Raw genomic sequence first — 20,516 nt, forward strand, 5'->3', positions numbered from 1 at the left:
GAATGTCCCTAGGGACTCTGTGTGGAGTTGGTGTGACAGGTGGGACCCGATGGCTCCCCAGAATTACTTGTTCCTCTTAATCAAAGGCGTTTTCCTGTGAATGGAAAGATGCTGGGGCATGTGGGTGCTCCCCAAGCATCATCCCAACTCCTGTAATTTTTCCCAGCTCATCCTTGCTCTGCTTTCTCAAGCCTGTCATCTTAGGCTGGTGGAAACTGGGAGCCAACATTTGGCAGGGAAACAGCCCTAAAATGGAGATCAAAAATCTTGGAGAGCAACCACCCCCTCCAAAATCTGCCCTTTGCCTGATGACCAATTTGGTTAAATGAAAAAGAATAAAAAATTTTGAAGCCTAAGAATGGGTGGGCTGGAGAGAGCCCTTTGGTCAGGGTTTTTCTGTGGCACAGGTTTTTCCCTTGCATCCAGTTTTGACTCTAGATTTTCATTTACAGTGATTCTCTGGAAGTAAACACCAGCTTCAAAGGTGCAGGAGTAAGCTGGAAGTTTCTACTCTCTTGTATTCCCTGCCCGCGGTTTTTGCATCTTCTTTAAATAATCGTGCCCTTCCTTCTGCTCTCCTTGCTGGGTTTCCCTGGGAAATGCTGGGTGTGACAAGTTCCTTTCCGTGCCCATGGCATTTGCTTGACCTCTGCCAGCCACATCCTCTGGCCAGTGAGAGCTGTGGCTCTTGTGAGTGGCACCAGGCTGGCTCCGTGGCAGAGGAACTTCCCCAGGGACACCAAGCCCTGAGAATGCTCACACAGCAAGGTGCCCTGTGCTCCTCCTTGTGCTCAGCCCCGTTTCAGTGCAGCCCACACGCTCTGCTCCCTGGAGCATGGATCCCCCAGGTCTGCAGTGGGGCAAAGCACCCTGGCACCCCATTTCCAAGCTCACACACCCACTGCTGAAGGTGACTATCCCCAGGGACAGCAGGACCGTGTCTCTGCCTCCTGCTGAGCCCCTCCTCTCTCTCTGTGTCCCCTCCAGGCAGAAAGGTGCTGAGCAGGTGCCCCGAAGCTCTGCGGCTGGCTTCTCACAGGCTCAGCAGAATGATGCCAGCAGTCCCAGAGCCGCCCGTGCCCCTCGCTGTGCCGATGTGACCGAGCGCTGTGTAGGACCTGTGGCACTGAGGCTGGCACAGACGCAGCGGCTGGTGGCCCCTGCCGTGTCCCTGCTGCCCAAAGATGAGCGATGGCATGTGGATCTCGCTCAGCCCCACCGAGTTTGCCCAGTTCCAGCAGTACACGGACTGTGAGTACCCTGGGACGAGGAGAGTGGGTTGGATGAGCTGAAAAGTCCTGTTGATCTGTGCTGGACTGGTGTCCTACCTTTCCTGAGTGTCCTCCTGGAAAACTAGGTGATTCCTTAGATTTTTGGGCGAGTCCCTGACCCCTCACCCTGGCTGGTTGGGGTCCCCCTGCCTGCCTGGCCGGGAGGATGGAGCTGAGCTCTGGGGGCCGGACACGTGAGCACGGCTCAGTCCGTCTGAAGGCGGCCGGCTCCCACGTTCCTCAGCAGAGTGAAATGCCAACCAGGAAAGCAGACTGGCTTTTCCCAAACACACGGAGCTGCTCCACAGCGTGCTTTGGGCTGCCAGCCCTCTGCGGTAATTTTCCTTAGTGCTTTTGCAGAGCAACGCTCTGCTGCAGCTCTTGCTGAGAAAAAGAGATTTGCAGCAGCACCGAAGGGGTCCTGGAACTGGGAGAAGCTGGAGAGAGAGCCTGGGTGAAGTCCAGGGCTCCAAAACCAGGTCCTTGAGGTCCTGCCTGCCAGAGAGCTGGAGTGTGGACGTGCTTTTTACAGCAGTTGATGGAGAAGCGGTGCAGCTCGTGAAGGTGCTGAGAGCAGGGCAGGGTAGGGCAGGAAAGCCACAGGATGAAGGGAGAAGGGGTGTAAAATCACAAGGGCGTTGCTTTGCAGAATTGGCATGACCCTGGGGTGAGCAGGCTGGATGGGAGATGACTGAGAGCCAAAGGGGACACCATGAGCTCTCTGAGGCTGTCCTTGGGGACGCTGTACATCAAAAGGGTGAGGCTGGGGACAAGTTCCTCATGTTCCCCAGTGGGGCCATGCTCCTGCCCACCAGCCAGAGACTCAGGCAGGGCTGCAGGCAGAGGTGTGTGTGCAGTATCCCTCTCTGCATCCCATTCTGCCTCTCTGGAGGATGATGGGCTTTGCTTTCTTGAATCCCAGACCATGAAACACCATCTGCAACGCTGGACTCAGAACAGTGATGGCATCTTAGTTTCATTAACCGAAATGTGGCCAGCAAGGCTGCAGCAGGGGCAGCTGCCTTCTTCCCTGTAGGATGGCTCAGCAATGGGATTTGGGGCTCCTCTGAGGAGGGCCAGGATCCCTCTCCTTGAGTGCCCCTGACATTCCAGACAGCTGTGGTCCAGTGCCAAGTTCTGTCCCCAGCAGAGGGCTGGGGGGATCAGAGCCAGCTCAGCCCCCACATGGAGAGACGATTTCCCAGTAATTAACAAGGCTGGTGTTTCTGAGAACCTTTTAAATGCACATGCTCAGGGATGTGTGTGAAGGTGAGGGCTGAATGTTCACTCACCTTGAACTTTTTTTCCTCTTTTCCCTATTTTGAAATGAAGAATGTCCCTCCAGACACTCCAGCCTTAAGGATACTCAGCCAGGGAAAGTTTTTACTACTTGTGTGGAAGTTTGCATGGACCAATCCAGTGATAGGACAAGAAGGAATGGCCACAAGCTACTCTAGGGGAGGTTCAGATTGGATATTCAGGAAAATTTCTTCTCCAAAAGGGTAGTCAAGCACTAAAACAGCCTGTCCAGGGCAGTGGTGCAGTCACCATCCCTGGAGGTATTTAAAAGCCATGGAGATGTGGGACATTTCTATCTTAGTGGTGAACACAATTGTGCTGGTTAATGGTTGGACTTGATGATCTTAGAGGGCTTTTTCAACCTAAATGATTCTGTGATTCTATGAATACAGTTCTATTTCTCCCTCCTGGCACCTCCTGGAGATACCAAGGAGCAGCCCAAGGCAGCCTCTGGGATGAGTGGCTCTGCCAAAGGGTGCCAGCAGCCACCTGCGCTGGGGCAGGGCCATCCAGGGTGTGCTTGGCACACCAGAGCAGCTGGGACTGGAGTGTCCACGCCTTCCTTGCTTTGCTCTGGCTCTGTGTTTGTTTTCATACTGCTAGGAGGAAGTTCTCTATATATGTAAAGCTCCTAGGCCAGCTTTCCATATCTGCCCTGCCCTCTGAAGGTGGAAGGGGAAGCAGGGCATGGCTGGCCTCTTCCAGGCACAGAAGGATCCAGAAATTGTATATGCAGCAGATAAACCCCTCTGCACCACCCTGCTGGTGGATGACAGAGGCAGCCCAGCGGGGCCATGCTCAGCACGGTGCCTTTGTCTCCCCAGACTCCACCAAGAAGCTCAAGGATGTTCTGGAGGAGTTCAATGGGGACGGTGTCCTCTCGAGGTACAACCCCGAACAGGTATGGCCCTGTGCCCGCCAGTGTCCCCCTGTGCTGCTGGCAGCTCCCAGCCCCCTGCAGCTCCCCCAGCCCAGCTCCCCCAGCTGGGAGCAGCCAGGACAAGGCAGGGCTGGCTGCTGGCCCCCATCTCTCTCCGTGGTTTTGCACCCAGGACTTCATTCCCCCAGCCATCCCCAGACTGTGCCCGCTGCATGGCCATCCCACCCCACCTAACCCTGCTGAAAGCTTTTTGGGGCATTGCCTTGCCAGGCAGAACCTGGGAGGGATTTACTCTCCCCCTAAAAGCAAATGACTTGGCCAGCATGGGGATGGGACAGCTCTCTGCCTTCTCCCTCTCCTCCAGAGAAGGCTGGGATTATTTTTTCCAAGCGGTGCTTTCAGAGGGACCTGTTGGTGTGCCAGCAGGACAGAGCTTCTGTGGGGTTGTAATCACCAGAATCAAGGCAAAATGAGAAAAGTCAGTGGGCTGAACATGCAAGGAGGGGCACAAAGGTACCTTGTTATTCCAGGGCACCACAGGACCCTCACTCCAGCTGGGGCCACAAAAGCCATTGAGAAGTCATCATCCTCACACAATGGCAATGCCCAGCAGGGAAGGAGGAGGCAGAGTCCTCAGGAGGAGAATAGTCCCCATGGGGCTGGGGTTGGGCTGGAAAGTCCCACTGCTCTGCCCTTTTCTGCCACTCCCCCAGCTCCTGCCTTGGCTGCTGCCCCTGCTCCCAGCACTGCTCACCTGGCTCAGCCACGCTGGCACGGGGCATTTCTGGCCGTGCTGCCTCTGGGTCCCTTCAGGTTACCTCCAACCACTAGGATTTGGGAAACCAGCAGCTCTGGGGAGGGCTCTGCAGCTCATGTGCCCAGTGAGGGGTGCCCAGGGCGTGCAGCCCCACGGCCGCTGGCAGCTCTGCACCCTCATGGTGGCCCGGGGCACCTCCATCCTCCTCCTCTGTCCGTTCCCCAGCCCATCGACTACGAGGGCTTCTGCCTCTTCATGAAGACCTACCTGGAGGCCGATGTGCCCGAGGAGCTTTGCCAGCACCTCTTCACTTCCTTCAAGCGTAAGATCTGCCAAGCCTCCCCCGAGGGCCAGCAGCAGAGCCCTGGTGTGGCACAGCACAGCAGCCTCGGTGAGCCAGCCCTGCCACCCAGCTGGGCCCGGGCCAGCACGCTGGGCTTGCTCCCACGCTGCTCACAGGAAAGAAGGCTGGGGGTGGCACCTGAAGGGGTGGCATCGGGGCCAGCTCACAACCCCTTCTGTTGCCAAGGCCCTGTGCTGCTCCAGGGAGGGATCTCTCCAGCATGCAATGGCACGTGCCCTTTCCTCTGCACATTCAGAGCCCCAGTCACTCTGTCAGCATCTCTGTGCAGGCTGAGGTGGCCTGTGCCTCTGCCACAGGCACTGGTGCAAGCAGCCACCCTGCACTCAGCTGCACCCAGAGCAGGCTGTGTGTGCCAGGCACCCAACTCTGCCTCCCCCAGCCCTTCCCGGGTGGATTCGTGGCTCGTGGAGACATCTGCTGAAAGGACTATAAATTGCAAAAGGAAAGGGAGAACGTCCCCCAGCTCCGGTGGTGATGGAGGAGCACATCCTCCCTGCCTGGGCTGAGCACTGTGGTGTCCATCACCCAGGGATGTGAGCACTCCTGGGGGCTACTGGGCCAGGCAGGAGGGTGAGGGGCCACCTATGGCGCCCCTCAGAGAGCCCTGGGGCTGGGATGCCAGGGCAGAGAGGCGTGGGGCTAGCAGAGAGGACCCAGGGCCAGCACTCAGCACCAGTTCCTGGAGCAAGGGGCACAGACACCCTGGTGCCACTCTGCCCTTGGGCATGTCTGCTTGCAGGGATCAATGGGAAAACCCTTCGAAGTGCTCTGGGACGACACACTCCCGAGCCCAAGAGCTGCCACAGCAACGCAGCTGAGCCACAGCCAGCATCACTCACCCTGGCATCGATCCCCAATGCCTCCCCCAGCTGGTCCAGGTCATCCTCCCAGAAATCCACCACTGGCAACACTTCTGCTCACAACTCCTCGGGCTCTTCCAAGATCTCCTCCGTGTCTCTGCTCAGCCCTCAGTCACCAGGTGAGCTTGGCTGGGGCTCCACTGGGAGACTGGGGCAGTGACAAGCCCTCCCCAGTTTCTGGTCAAGTCCCCAGCGTGGTGGCAGTGACCTCCCAGCCTCACTGGGTTCCTGGCATCTTGACACCTTTGCTTGGCAAACTTAAGCTACAGATCCCGTCCCACAGAGCCCCCATCATTCAATGTCTTAATTACCTGGCAGCATCTTGTAGGGAGGGGAAGTGAGGCAGTGAGTCAAGCTGCCCCTTGCCCCAGCCCCTGCCAGCCCCTGAGGAAGGGCCCCTCTGCCAGGAGCATCCCTCCTGCTATTGCCATGGGCATCAGTGAGCTTGGGCTGTCCTGGCACCCTGGCAGCTGCCTTGCTGCCCACTGAGCTTCTCCCTCCTTCTGGGTGGATGTTTGCTTCCATCAGGACGCGTTTCCGTGGGCTCCAGCTGCTCGTCCCGCCCATAGCTGCAGTGATGGAGGTGTGACAGTCTGCACCCCGAGGAATGAGTGGCACTGCCCAGCCCTGAGCCTCTGATGGCACCAGCCCCACATTTGCTTCATGCCCCCAGGCCTGCGATGGCACCTGGCCCTAAGTGCCCTTTTAATGCCCATTCCCGTGTCCCCTCTGTGTCCCAGCCCTGGCCCTGTGGTGACACCCAGTCCCACACCGAATGGGTGCCTCCCGCAGAGTTCCAGTGTCCCACCTGGTGACAATTCCTGGTCCGGTGTCATCCCTGTGTGTGGCCTCTCTCCCTGCCCACAGGCACGAGGAGCGTGGAGAAGAGGTTGCCCTTCAGCCTGCGGAAAGGCCCCAGCTCCCTGAAAGCCACCCCGCCTCCTCCTCCCACCCCCGTGGCCCAGGTGGTCCACCTGAAGGACATTGTCTGCTACCTGTCCCTGCTGGAGAGGGGACGAGCAGAAGACAAGCTGGAGTGTAAGTGTGACCCTGGGGTCACGCTGTGTGGAGGGGGACAGTGGCTCGGGGTGTCACCTGGCTCGGGGTGTCACCTGCAGGGGGGTTTGCCTGAGGACGAGTGCAGGGCTGGCTGCTCCTGGGAAAACCCCTCTGCATCCCCCTCTGCTCCTGCCTGTGTCTGCCCAAGGGGCCTTGATTCTCCACAGCCCTGGGGTCACATCTCAGCCTGGCTGAGCCAGCACAGTGCTGCTCCCACCCTGAAGCTCCAGCAGCCTGAACAGGGTGCTTGGGGCACCCCAGGGTGCTCTGGGGCTGGGCTCTAATTATCAGCAGCTTCTCTCTTCCCTCCAGTTATGTTTCGCCTCTACGACACCGATGGAAATGGCCTTCTGGACAGCTCGGTGAGCCTTCCCTTGGGACAGAGAGCAGGGGCTGCTCAGGGGCTGGAAACCTTCAGGACACTGTTGGGGTGCCCACTGCCCTGCCGAGATGCTCCAAAAAGGGGCAGGGATATGGGAAGGGAGGAGGAAAGCAGCAGCTGGACTGCAGAGCTGGAGATCACATGGCAGCTCTGCTGCATCCAGCAGAAGCTAGGAAAAAATCCACCCACCAAGAACTGTAGCACCACATCAGGTCATGGTATTTCAGGGAAGAAAAAAAATCATGCACAGCTCCTTCTCCTATGTTTTCTCTCTGTTCTTTGGGTATCGCCCATGAAACCTGTTGCAAATAAAATCTGGTTTATCAGAATAGTACTTCCAAGGAAAACCCAGTACAGATTTTCTTGCATGTTTTCAGGACAGAAGGCCCTGAAAAAAGAAGGAGCACCCCCTGAGGACTGGGGTGTTGCTGCCCCTCCTGTGTATGTGGGGACTGGGGTAGCCTTGGGCAGATGGGAATGTAGACCTTGGGGGCTTGGGGATGGACACTCTGCTCATGCCTGGGGCCACCCCTAACCCCGGGCACCACTTTCTGTGTGTGCTTAGGAGCTGGATCGTATCATCAACCAGATGGTGCATGTGGCTGAGTACCTGGAGTGGGACTCCACCGAGCTGAAGCCTGTGAGTGCTGGAGGCAGCAGGGGCAGCTGCAGGGGCTCTCAGCCAGAGCCCTGGCTGGCATCACTGTGTCACCACATTTTGTGCCCTCCTCCAGATCTTGAAGGCTATGATGGAGGAGATCGATTACAACCACGATGGGACCGTGACGCTGGAGGAGTGGATCCGGGGTGGCATGACCACCATCCCCTTGCTGGTCCTCCTGGGGATGGAGACGGTGAGTGTCCCTGAGGACACCTGGTCCAGCCTACCCCCGGCAACAGACCACGCTCTCGTACGGCACCACGCAGCCCCACACTGGCCCCCAGTCCCTGCTGACACCCCCACCCTGCCCCCTTCACACCCCAAATCTTCCCAAGTTCATTTTTGAGCTGCTGTGCCCAGGCAGGCTGGGCTTGCTCCTTGCTATTGCAGTGCTCTCCAGTTCGATGAACATTTAGTCAAAACCTAAGAAGAGTACCTAAAATGGCATCTCCTCATGTAGACTGAGGCTCTAAGAGCAAAGATGGTGCTGTTGGGACCCCCTTTATTTCTCTGTCTTGTTTTTTCATCCTTTTGGCCTTCATTTCTTTCAAGTGCATCCCTGGCCACCAGGTAATAATTTGCAGGGAAGGATGGTTTTGCTCATGATGCCCATGGTTCCCCTGGAGAGGTGGGGTGGGGAACAGGCTTTCTGGCAGAAAAAAATCAAGAAAGCAGGGAATTTAAACTGGCTCTTGCAAAGCACTCATGCCTGGCCCCAGATGAAGAGGTTTGTGCTTTTGTCACCCCGTGGTGGTGGTGGTGGCGGCTTAGTCCCAAATGTGAAGTCACCTTCCTGTCAGCTGCCAAGATCTTCCCTGTGGCTGGGCTGTGCTGTGCCAAGGGTCCGTGGGAGCTGGAGCTGGACATGCCCAGGGGGGTGCAGTGGCAGGGATGCTCTGGGGAACACCAAGAGAGAAGAGGAATAGGGGGAGCCCGTGATCCTGGGAGCAAACTCCCAGAAACGCCATGGAGATTTTAGGGGAGGAAAAGTTGATAAAAATGAGGCTGAGGGCGTTGGGACTCTTGGCAGCGGGGGAGTGACGTCCACCCTCCGCTCCCCTGCCCTGCAGAACGTGAAAGATGATGGGCAACATGCCTGGAGGCTGAAGCACTTCAAGAAACCTGCCTACTGCAACTTCTGCCGCACCATGCTGCTGGGGGTCCGCAAGCAGGGCCTCTGCTGCTCCTGTGAGTCCTGCATCCTTGCCAGAATGTTGCATTCCCAGACTGGTGGCTCCTGCCACAGCCAGTGGTGCCCTGGGGAGGGAGGACTGGTCCCTGTTGGTGCTGAGCCCCGTGAGTGCTGCAGGCTGAGTGGGGAGGGGGCAGCTCCCATGCTGGGGAGTGATGCTGACCACCTTCTTGGTGGCACTTGGGGTAGTGGTGCCCTGGTGGTGTTGGGGTAACAGTTGGACTCGAGGGCGTTACAGGGCTTTTCAAACCTAAATGATTCTGTGGCTCTCTGATTTTTCTCTCTCACCAGTCTGCAAGTACACGGTCCACGAGAGGTGTGTGTCCAAAGACATTGCTTCCTGCATCAGCACCTACGTTAAATCCAAGAAGAACACAAGTGTGAGTAGGCGGCTGGTGCATTTCTGAGCCAGTGGGTGTCCTGGCACCCTGGTCCCCTGCTCAGCTTCCCCATGGCTTCTTCCCCTGGGTGAGAAGACCCTCACATTCTGGGCAGCAGCTCATGGGCATTCCCAGCATCCAAAGCCTTGCAGGATGCACCCCATCTCCAGTCCCCAGGCACCTACATGACCCCCAGCTCCAAGATTTGCCTTGGCTCTGCACAGGGGCTGTGCAAGGGCCAGGACTGGATCAGCAACATCCCTGCAGGACAAGCTTCTAAAATCCTGATGGACACCCTTAGCAGGATGGAGGTGCCTGCGGGTCAGTGGGTGCTGTGCCACAGTGTCCCCGTGCCTTGCAGGTGATGCAGCACACCTGGATCGAGGGCAATTCACCTGCCAAGTGTGACAGATGTCACAAGAGCATCAAGTGCTACCAGGGCATCACCGGCCTGCACTGCGTCTGGTGCCAAATCACGGTGAGTACCCAGGGCTGGGGCACACCCGCAGTGCCTGCATGGCCAGCTCTGGGCTCCTGGCCAGGGGAGGGCAGGTGTCCTCTGCTCCACATCCCTTCCTCCCACCCCTCCAGCTCCACAACAAGTGTGCCTCCCATGTGAAGCCAGAGTGTGATGGGGGCCCGCTGCGGGACCACATCTTGCTCCCATCCTACATCTGCCCAGTTGTCCTGGTAAGTGCCCCCCTTGTCCTGGTAAGTGCCCCCCTTGTCCTGGTAAGTGCCCCCCTCCTCGCTGCCAGCGATAGGGACCCAGCAGGGCACTGCTGAGGCTGATCTGCCTGCCCTGGCTGCTGGCTCTGCCTCTTGGGCAGTGTGGGCATCCACGCCTCGGTTCCCCAAAGGACAGGCAGTCCCACTGCCGACGGTCGGAGAGCGACTCCCCTGCCAGCACCAGCCCCGAGGACAGCCAGGGCTTCAAGTTCAACTCCACCACAGTGGATGGCCAAGGGCTGCAGGTGGGCTCCTGCACCGGGCTGCAGGTGAGCTCTGCCACTGAACTCAACAGCTGAAGAATTCACAGCTGCATTTTCTGCCCTCCAGATCAGCCCTCAGCCCGGGACACACCCACTCCTCGTGTTTGTGAACCCCAAGAGTGGAGGAAGGCAAGGGGAACGGTAGGTGGTCCTGCCTGGGAACAGCTGGGGGCTGCTGGTCCCTCAGGCATCGCTCCTGGTGTAGGAATCACCTTCATGGCATCCCTCACGTCTCTCTCTCCCCAGGGTCCTCCGGAAGTTTCACTACCTGCTCAACCCACGCCAGGTGTACAACCTGGACCGTGGCGGGCCCACGCCAGGGTATGGAGCAGCTGCAGGTGATCCTCTGCCCCCTCCCACTGGGCCCTGCTATCCCACGTCACCCCTTGTCTCTCCTGGCTTTCTCCAGGCTGAACTTCTTTCGGGACACCCCAGATTTCCGTGTGCTGGCCTGCGGAGGGGACGGCACGGTGGGTTGGATCCTGGACTGCATAGGTGAGCAAGGCACAGCTGTGTTCCTGCTGGGCATCATCCACCTGCATCCTTGGTGATCTGCCACAGATTCCTGAGATCCCCCCAGGGACAGTGGGGTGGTGATCCTGCCAGCAGCTCGTTCCAGGCTGCTGGCTGAGGAGGCACATGGAGAGGAGCAGGGAATGAGCCTTGTCAGCCCCAAACTTCTCTTCTCCCTTGAACTGCAGATAAGGCAAACCTGGTGAAGCACCCCCCGGTGGCCGTCCTGCCCCTGGGAACGGGCAATGACCTCGCACGGTGCCTGCGCTGGGGAGGAGGTGAGGACAGGCGAGCACTGCCCAGGGCGTGGCGGCCCTTGGGAACCCCTCAGTGTGGCCATCCCCAGGGGAGGGAGGACTCCTGGGCTCCTGCGATGCAGTTCAGAGCTGCATCTAAGCCTGGTGCCTCTAACTCCTTCCAAAAAGAGCAGCTGCTGCTTTCTGAACCCTCCGAGGCCGGGTCCTGCCCAAACTTCCATTTGGAGAGCCCTGCCATGAGCCAAAATCTCTGCCACTGCTGAAAGAATGTGCCATAGCAGCAGCCCCCAAGAGCTTGGCACCTGGCTGTGACACGGCTGTGCTCCCCTTCGGCCTCCCTCATCCTCTTTCCCTTCCAGGCTACGAAGGAGGCAACCTGATGAAGGTCCTGAAGGACATAGAGCACAGCACAGAGGTGATGCTGGACCGCTGGCAGATTGACATCATTCCTACTGACAGGGAGGCCAACGGAGATCCCGTCCCATCCACCATCATCAACAACTACTTCTCCATTGGGGTGGTGAGTTCCATGGGGCAGGAGTTGGTTTCTCCCTTCCTGTTCCTCCTTGCTCACACTCCCAACCTCCTTCCACCTCCTGTTTTTTTTTTTTTTGGTTTGCTTTTTTTTTTTGTTTTATTGTAATTTGTAAAGGCAGCACCAAGATACATAAGCAGGTAGGGCTTCTTTATCTTCCCAGCAGGAACGTTACAAGAATGAGTGTGAAAGGAGCTTAAACAGGATTCAGGGAAGTTTGGGGTCCCAAAGACAAGGATGCCCCACCTGCCAAGACATCAGCAAAGCCCTGCTTTGGGTTTGGACCCATGTTCCCCCACATTTTCCTGACCTAGAGAGGTTAGGGAGCTTGGGGAGGATGACAGCCCCGTGCCGTGGGGGTCAGTCCTGAGAGCAGGAGTGTTTTGGGGAAAGCCCTTCTCTTGCCAGGGGCCTGCAGCATTTTTGTCCTGTGCCAGGGGTGCCACCACGGCAGGGATCATTCACCTGCAGCACTGCAGGATGGGCTCACATCGGCTCCTGCTAATGCAGGTGGCATTTGGTGACAGCTTCTGAGCCGGGCTTAAACACCCCCACTCTGCATAAGGAGAGGTTGTGTTGATTTTCAGGAGAGCTGCCGTGCTGTCAGGGGAGCTGTCAGGGTGCAGGGTCCTGGGGTGTCCCCAGAGCCCCACTGCTCCACTGGCTGCCTTTCCTCCCCTCTCATCAACCCCTCCATGCAGAGCCCCTGTGATGAGGGAAGGAGGCCAAGTGCACTAATTTTGTCTCACCTAACAAGCTTTGGAGAGAGCCTGGCTGAGGGTCCCTCCATCACCTTGGACCATCAACGCCATCCTCAGTGGCACCGTGTCATTGTGCCACAGGGACCAGTGGCGAGCATGAAGAGCTGAGCACCCCTGCCCTGGCTCGTGCCCACAGGGCACAAGGTGGGGATTCTGTTTCTGTGCTGTGCCACTGACGTCTCTGTGCTCTCCACAGGACGCCTCCATCGCCCACCGCTTTCACATCATGCGAGAAAAACACCCTGAGAAATTCAACAGCAGGTGAGGGCATCCCTGAGAGCTGGGCTGGGGGGACTCCCTGCCACTGCCATGTACCATGCCAAGAGGATTGGGGGTTTGGCCAACCTTAGGGGACAGGCAGGGCATGCACCAGGCGTGGTGGGGGTCAAGCCAGGCATGGTGGGGGTTTGGGATGCTTCTTCAAGTCCCATGTGCTGTGGCAGGCTGCTCAAACTGGGCCACACACCCAGTTACGTTCATTCATGCTTTGTAATTAGTATGGAATTCCAGGACAGGCAGGAGCAGGCCAGGCAGGGAGGGCAGGGCAGGCAGCAGGTCACAGCCCGTTCCCACTGTGCTCAGGGTGCATGGAAATGGGTCGATGGCAGCAGGAGCCCTGGCTTGTGACCCCCATTCCCAGGTTTAGAAATACCTGCTAGAAAAATCCCTGAGTGCACCAAAGTGTCTGACTCTGCCCTCAAGTTCAGCTCCTCTCGGCTTACAGCCTCTCCCAGCTTAGAGCTCCTGCTCAAAGCCAGGCTCAGCAGCTGATGCAGGGAATGAGCCACGGTCAGGGGCTGCTTAGAGGGGTGCTGAGGCTGCTGAGGTGTGGGACGTCCCCTGCACAGGATGGCCTGTCTCTTGACACCACATCCCATGCCTAGGGAGCACCCAGCACCCCCTCCTCCCCCTCAGATGGGTGTCAGAGCCACCCTCTGACAGACCCCAACCCCCAGACACACCCTCATCCCACCGCACAGCTCCCTAGGGCCAGGATGCTGGTGGTCCCTCTCCACAATGGCTTGTGTCCTCATCCATGGCTCATGTCCCCATCACAGCAGCTCCAGACAGTCTCTGGCAGCCTGTCCTGCTGCTGGCTGGGGCAAGATGCTGCTTCCAAGTGGGATACTGACATGTCTCTGTGTCCCAGGATGAAGAACAAGCTGTGGTACTTCGAATTCGGGACATCAGAGACATTTGCAGCCACCTGCAAGAAACTCCATGACTATGTTGAGGTTGAGGTGGGTTTCCTGGCGTGGTCCCTGGCTCCAGCCATGGCACAAAGGCTTTTTGGAGCCATTTCCCATGGATCCCTCAGCTGTTTGAGGAGAGGATGCCACCCTGGCTTTGACCCCTCACTGTGGCAGAAGGACATGGTGGCTGGCAGGACCCCTTATTCCACCACACAGCGCTTGCTACAAAGCCAGCCAGCTGTGGGCAGAAGAATAATCCTGTATTCCCCACTTCCAGCTGTATTTGAGAGCATGCCTGGAACATTCTCCCTGTAAATTCTGCTCTGCTCCCAGCCCTCATTGGATGACATGGAAACAGCCTTTACTTAGAGCTGGGAGGAGGGCCCATGGTTGCTAAGAGTGCTGTCACTTCTCCGTGCTGGGGAGTTGGGCTGTAAACTTCCGTCTCTCCCTATCTCTGGATAATCCACCCTTGTATAACTTAGGCTGGAGGGTGAGGGGAGAAAATAGCACTTGCAAGAGGTGGTGGGAGTCGGAGCAGGTGGTGGGTGCAGGGTGCTGGTGGTGGGACAGAGCAGAGCTGGCCCTGCGGACGCGTGGCCATGGGCAGAGGGATTTTGATGCTTGTTTCTATACGGGGAGTTTCTTCCCTTCCCAAAGCCTGGGGTGGGTAGCTGCACCCTTGGAAACTTGTGGGAAGGGGCAGGAGCAGCATCACAACCGTCTCACCCCCTTCTCCATCCACGCAGCACTGTCCCAGGGTGGACAAAAGTCCGTGTTTGTGGAGTTGAATGCTGCTGGAGATGGGCACGAGGTGCCCCCCGTTCCTTCTCGGGGTGCTCCCCACCAAGTGTGCGTCCCCACCAGCTGAGCCCACGGCCAGGAAAGTGTTAATCCCAGAGCATGTGAAGTTGAAAGCAGCCGCCTGTCCTCCCTCCAGCTCCCAGGCAACTGTCAGCCTTGCAGAGAAATAGCAGTTTTGTTTTGGAAATTGGCACTCGTTCCCCCTACAACTCCTGGAAATGAATTTGCTTTTTCCCCCAGCTGCAAATTTCTCCTTCCAGCCCCGCTGCCAGCGCGCCGTCAGCTGCCCCTGCTCAAAGGGCCCATTGTAGCTCTCTGGCACCGAGGGAGCGCTCCGCAGGGAGAGCCGCTCCTGCCCGCGGCCCTGGGCAGGCGTGGGCGGCCCTGGGCAGGAACGGGCTCCTGCAGCAGCCCAGCATCCTGCACTCCTGGCAGCCCCTCCGAGGCTGGGCTGGCTGCCTCGCTGGCAGGTGGGAAAGGTGCCTGTGGCTGGGGGTGATGCTCCAGGTGTGCTGTCCATCCCGCGAGGAATCGGCGCCCGCTCGCTTGGTAGCCGCTGCTCAGAGCATTGAGGTCTTTTCTTTTCCTACAAATCACAGCATCATTACCACGTATTGAGAACGAAGGGATTAACATCCTTTCCAAGCCTTGCAGAGACAGCTCTTCCCTCCCAAACCAGAAGATTCCTGCTTTTTTGCTTTCAATGTGAGGCTAAAAATAAGATCCCGCAGCACCAGGGGAGGCAGAAAGGATCTGACACATCGAGGTGTGAGCGCCCAACAGGGTTGGTGTCCTCAGCACGGGCCGAGGGGTGGGAAAAAAAAAGCTCTAGACCTTTGTTAAAGGAAAACAACCAGAACTGGATCAGCAGAAGGGGCTTATTAGCCCATTTCATTCCTCTCAGCACAAGAAGTGAGGGCACAGGTGCCTTTGCATCACCAAAATGCAAGGAAAAAGCTGTGCTGGGATTTGCTGAAGCACAGAGTGGCAGGTAAAGAGCAGGTACCTCAAGAGAAATAGGAATGCTTTATAGAAATTCAAGCTGGATGGAAAAGTGGCTGCTTTCACCAGAGGTATTTAGGAAGAGGATCTATGTCTGGGTAGTGTGAGAAGATCTGAAGTTAAGAAATACATTTCCATGGCTGTTGCTTTCAATCCTGTGGGAAAGCTGCAGGCAATGGATATTTTAACTTTCACTGGGAATTTTCAGCTGAGGCAGTCCTGCTGCATGACAGCAAAGCTTGGGATGCCAGTTCTGTGTGCTGTGCTGTGCTCTCCAAAACCTGACATTTTTTCCTCTGACACCTTCTCCTAATTTCCTTCCAGCCTTATGTCTAGTTTCCAAATGGCACTTGAAGAAAAACTGGTTTGAGCTACATTTTGGGCAGCCAAACTTTCCAGTCCTTTGGAGTCAGTTTGGATAAGGAGAAGGGGGAAGGCAGGTGCTGGAGTTCCTTGGGTGGAAGTCGCTTTAGGGTCAAGGTGGTGTTGCCTCCCGATTTGGGTCACAGCACCAAGTCTAGCCAAGGTTTTATGTGCTCCCCCAGGAATTTCCTTTTTTAAACTGCCATTTTACACCTGTGGTAAATCTCCTATGGAAACAGAGGGGAGAACAGCACAAGGAGTGTCAAGGAGTTGACAATAACTCTGGGTAAAAGTGGGAGTGTATTTGCATCTCCAGCCCCAGCCACCGTGGAGCTGCCAGTGTCCCCTGGAGACCATGCAGTGTCACTCTGTGCTCAGGGACCCACACTTCTGTGGTGGGGAGAGGAGGGGGCTCCATGTGGTGGGCACAGCTGCCCCCTCACCCCTGACACCACCCGTGTACCCGGCAGTGCGACGGGACCCTGCTGGACCTGAGCAACACATCCCTGGAGGGCATCGCCGTGCTCAACATCCCCAGCATGTACGGGGGCTCCAACCTGTGGGGCGAGACCAAGAAGCAGCGTGGCTACAACCGGCTGGGCAAGAAGGTGCCAGAGAAGGTGCCAGGCACGGTGGTCACCGATGCCAAGGAGCTGAAGTTCTGCGTGCAGGGTGAGCGGGGGGCAACAGGGGAGTGTGGGGTCAGCACAGGGGCACTGGGCAGCCACCACTTCTGGAGCAACAGCACTGGAGGAGTTGTGATCAGCTCGGTGTCTTTTGGGGTGCTGGGATGACTCCGTTGCATGGCAGAGGAAGAGCTGGAGCCCAACAGCAGAGCTGGCACCAAGGGCTTTTGTCAGCACCGTGCCTGGCTCCAGCACAGCACTGCCAGCCTGGATGTGGGGTGTGGGAGCAGCAGGACCCACACTGAGCCCAGCTGGCACCTCCCACCCACTGCTGAGGCCACCAGAGCCACCCCCGGGGGCAGGGACATCCCAAAGTGCTGGCAGTGTTGCCCAGTGGGGAGCAGTGGGGTAGAAAGCAGCCAGTAAAATACACAAAGTGCCTGGGTTTTCCACCCACCACCTCCCACAGCCTGGGGCTGGGGTGGGAATCAGCCCACCCCGTGATGTGGCTGCCTGAACAGCAGTGTCACATCCCAGACTGTCACTGGCTGTCCCTTGCTGCCTGAGCCAGTGGCAACAGGCAGCAGGGAGCAGGACACAGGGCAAGCCAGTCCCAAAGGGACTGCAGGGGACAGCAGGGTTGGTACCCTGGGGACGTCCCCACTCGTGGGTGGGTAAGAGGGGCATGGGAGGCTCAGAGGATTTCTCAGAGCTAATAGGGGTGTATGTGAAAGAGGAGCCTGAGGCAGAGAGCTGTGCCGTTGTCAGGTGTCCTTGCTGGTGGCCCAGAGGAGCAGGATGAGCTGTGAGAAGAGGCCGTACCCTGGGATTTGACCAGCTGTTCTGCCACGTGTGCCGGCTTCTGGGGAGCTGCAGCACCCCAGGGCACCCAGGCAAGGGGTGCCACCATTTCATACACTGCAAACAAACAGTCCAAGGGCTGGTGGGGATCTGGGCTGGCACTGTGCAGCTATGCAGGCCCAGGTGCTGTTTCAGACCAGGAGTACTTTTGCTCCAAAGATTCTGGCTAGCAACATTGCCCAGCGCTGGAAACACCCAGTTTGGTGGTCTCGGGACACAGAGGACATCAGGATAAATCCCCTCAGTGCCACCAGCCCTGCTGTGCTTCAGGACAGCCAGCAGCCCTGGTGTGCTGGCCCTGAGGTTTCCAATGAGGGCAGAAGGTGTGGGATACCTGGGGATGGGGGGAGCAGCTCAGATCCCTCTCTCCTGCAGACCTCAGCGATCATCTCCTGGAGGTGGTGGGGCTGGAAGGCGCGATGGAAATGGGGCAGATCTACACGGGGCTGAAGAGCGCAGGGAAGAGACTGGCCCAGTGTTCCTCGGTCATCATCAGGTATTTGTCCCCTTCAGAGCTGAGTGCCCGAGCAGCAGCGAAACCTGACACGTGTGTCACCGCCTTCTCTTCTGTGTGCCTTGCAGGACGTCCAAGCTGCTGCCCATGCAGGTGGATGGGGAGCCCTGGATGCAGCCGTCCTGCACCGTCAGTGCCCAGGGAGGGGCAGGAAGGCGGGCTGGGCAGGGGCTGGCAGGGTGTGGGGATGGGCAGCAGGGGCTGCCAGCACAGCAGGGTGGGACAGCCTTGGCTCCTGCTGGCAAGGCTGCTGGATTTGGAGGGAGGCTGGTGCTCTTGCTGGGTGGCCGCAGAGCCCGAGCAGCTGTGACTCCGTGCCCTGGACTCATGACGTGCCCGTTTCTTGCTGGATGGGCACAGCAGCATTCCTCCCTGGGGGAGCTGCAGGAGGGCCCCCTGACGTTTCTCCTCTTGCACAGAGGAGAAATCCTCTTCCCATCCCAGCACTACCTGGACGTGATTCCAGAGCTCTTCACCCTGGTGCTGAGCTGCTCCCAGCTTCACGGGGTCACTCCTGAGAGTCCTGGGGCTGGAGGTGCCTGGGAGGCCTCAGGACTCTCTTACTGCGCTGAGTTTTTCTACTTCTTTTTAGGTCAAAATTACACATAAAAGCCAGGTGCCCATGCTGCTGGGGCCCCCCCAGAAGAGCAGCTTCTTTTTCCTGAAGAGGAGGAACCGAACTCGGGATTAAAGCATCACCCAAGGATCCACAGCCCGGAGACACTCAGCATCCCAGCCACCTGCCTGATGCAGGGGTCCCCAGATCCCCATCCCGTGGTGGGGACAGAAACTCCCCCTCCAAGCCCACTGGGGATTATTTATCCTGGGAAGGTCTTGTAGGCTCCTTCCTGATCGCCAGAAGCATCCTCTCAAGCTGGGATGGAAGAAGGGGGAGAAGGCAGGCTAGCAAGCAGCGAGCACATTTGCTGGAGCAGCACCAGGACTGGGATTTTTTCCCCCCCTTTATTTAAATACCCTCCAGCCAAGCTGCCAGTGAATGTGCTCCTGAGGCAGCACCAAGCTCCACTTATTTATTTATCCTCCTCCTGAAGACCACTTGATGTCTCACTGCACTGGCTTTCTGTCCCCCAGTCCTTGCAATGGGAGGAATTATTTATTTCCTTAGCCTAGAGGAGCCATCTCGGCCACTCACCTCTGTGCTGTGGGGTTTAAGAGAGATGCAAAGAACCATTGCTGCCAGCCCAGTGAGCCATGAGCTGTGGGACAGGCTGGGGACAGACAGTGCACAGAGACAAGCATGGGGTGGTTGGGAGGAGACTGTTTTTACAGGGAAATGGCAAAAAAGGGGATTTTGGGGGAAGTGGCCCCAGCTCTGGGCTTTGTGTTCATATTTATCTATTTATTTAGCAAACTTTGGACAAAAAAGGGACTCTGGGGGTCACCTTTTTAGGAGCCCAGATTGGACACAGACACCATCTCCCTTCTCTGCTGGCTGTCCTCCATGGCACCTCCTTCCACATGGACTTTCCTCTCTCCTAAAGCCTGCCAGCCTGCACTGGGGGCTGGAGACCCTGGGGACAGGCATCCAGAAACTCTTCTCACTTTAAGGTGTCCCCAGCACCTTTTACACCTCTCGCAGTGTGCTCTGCCAGGCTGGTGCTCTCCCTGTGTGACAGGTGCTGCCTCTGATGCTCCTGGGCTGCATGGAGTGGGGCAGAGTGGTTGCACCTCCCTTTCTGTAGGGCCAGGTCTCCCCACAGCCCTCTCCAAACCTGAGAAGCTTCACAAGTGCTGCTGCCTGTGTGACTGCTGGGGCCCACTGGGATGCACAGGCAGGTTTTGGTGGCATCACCCATGGATGGACAGATCAGGGGATGCAGCTTCTCTCCAGGATGCACAGGGACCAGAAAACAGAGTTTGGAGTTTGTGGTGATCTGAATGTACTCCCAGGAGCTGGCAAGGCTGGCCCATGGGAAGCGCTGCTGGTTGCTTCTGCAGTCACCCAGTGCCTCCAGCAGTGGGCCTGCATGCAGGACACAGCCACATCCTCAATTAAACCTGCTCCCAGGCAGCTCCCCTGGGGCTGGTGGAGGCTCCTAAGCTGCTGGGAGCAAGCTGGGAGCGGTGTGTGCCCCATGGGCTTCACTGCAGGCAGGAAAACCTCTTGCTTGTCCCCACTGTGTCCCTGCCACAGGGCTGGGACAAGTCACCCTGTCCTGCCCAGTTCCCCAGTGCCCACTCAGTCCCTCGTGATACTGCAGGTCCCTGTTCAATAGCATCCTTCTGGCAGAGGGTGCTGCCATCACTGTTCCAGAGTGGCTGGAAGGGACCTGTTTGTGACCTGTGTACACAGGCCTGCGTCACCGCAGTGCATAAATCCATCCTCCTCCTCCTCCTCCTCCTTGTCCCCCAAGGCAGCTGTTTATGAGTAGCCAGGTGAAAGCAGATGGAGCAAGGCCAAATAAACCCCAGGTCCCACGAACCAGCTGCCTCCATCTCCCCAGCCCATTGCCAAGGGCAGCAGTGCTTCACAGCCCCACACTCGGGGAGGGTGAGAAAACCACCTCAGCCGTCTCCAGAGCTCTGCCAGCAGGAGGCTGGCAATCTGTGGGATGGCAGCACACAAGGTCAACAGGTTTGGTTCCATTTCCCTGCCCACTCAGCCTCAACCCAGGGTTTTATCCCAGAGCCTGCATGGAATCAGCAGTGCATGGGGAGTCAGCAGTGGTTTGCCTGCTCCTTGCCCCTGTCACAGTTTGCTGGGCTCTGGGCAAAGAGCAGCACTGGGGTCTCTGCTGTGGTTCGCTGTCTGTGGTGGCAGAGCTGAGGGAGCAGGAGGGCATTGTGCCTGTGCCTGCACCCTTGGGCCTGGCAGTGCCAGGGGCGAGCAGCTGAAATCCAGGGGTGAACACTCAGCCACGTCCTGCAGGGCACAGAGAGCCCAGGGCCACCACTCTGGGCCAGTGGGACGGTGATACACCAGCACCACTCTGCCAGGCTCCAACCTGGACGTCCCCTGTCATGGCCAG

At 57.8% G+C, this 20,516-nt stretch overlaps 1 protein-coding gene across 4 annotated transcripts; it reads left to right on the forward strand.

Annotated features, from left to right (window-relative positions):
- The first annotated feature begins 1,048 nt into the window (after positions 1 to 1,048).
- LOC137480200 (diacylglycerol kinase beta-like) lies at positions 1,049 to 18,957 on the forward strand. Of its 4 annotated transcripts, none has more exons than XM_068201205.1 (24): positions 1,049 to 1,251; positions 3,395 to 3,471; positions 4,433 to 4,598; positions 5,311 to 5,550; positions 6,299 to 6,469; positions 6,803 to 6,852; positions 7,438 to 7,512; positions 7,607 to 7,726; positions 8,604 to 8,721; positions 9,017 to 9,105; positions 9,467 to 9,583; positions 9,697 to 9,795; positions 9,966 to 10,079; positions 10,165 to 10,238; positions 10,344 to 10,418; positions 10,507 to 10,592; positions 10,799 to 10,888; positions 11,227 to 11,387; positions 12,360 to 12,424; positions 13,314 to 13,404; positions 15,996 to 16,197; positions 17,388 to 17,508; positions 17,595 to 17,655; positions 18,119 to 18,957. In XM_068201205.1, exons 1-24 carry the CDS (start codon positions 1,185 to 1,187, stop codon positions 18,215 to 18,217), a joined length of 2,628 nt encoding a protein of 875 aa, XP_068057306.1. In that variant the 5' UTR covers positions 1,049 to 1,184; the 3' UTR covers positions 18,218 to 18,957. The 4 variants fall into 4 exon arrangements, with proteins under 4 accessions (XP_068057306.1, XP_068057307.1, XP_068057308.1 ...); XM_068201206.1 differs by having other exon boundaries at positions 4,433 to 4,529; XM_068201207.1 differs by having other exon boundaries at positions 1,184 to 1,251; positions 3,395 to 3,455.
- The last annotated feature ends 1,559 nt before the right edge of the window (positions 18,958 to 20,516 follow it).

This window comes from Anomalospiza imberbis, chromosome 10, assembly GCF_031753505.1.
Source record: "Anomalospiza imberbis isolate Cuckoo-Finch-1a 21T00152 chromosome 10, ASM3175350v1, whole genome shotgun sequence".
In the NCBI taxonomy this organism is placed as follows: domain Eukaryota; kingdom Metazoa; phylum Chordata; class Aves; order Passeriformes; family Viduidae; genus Anomalospiza; species Anomalospiza imberbis.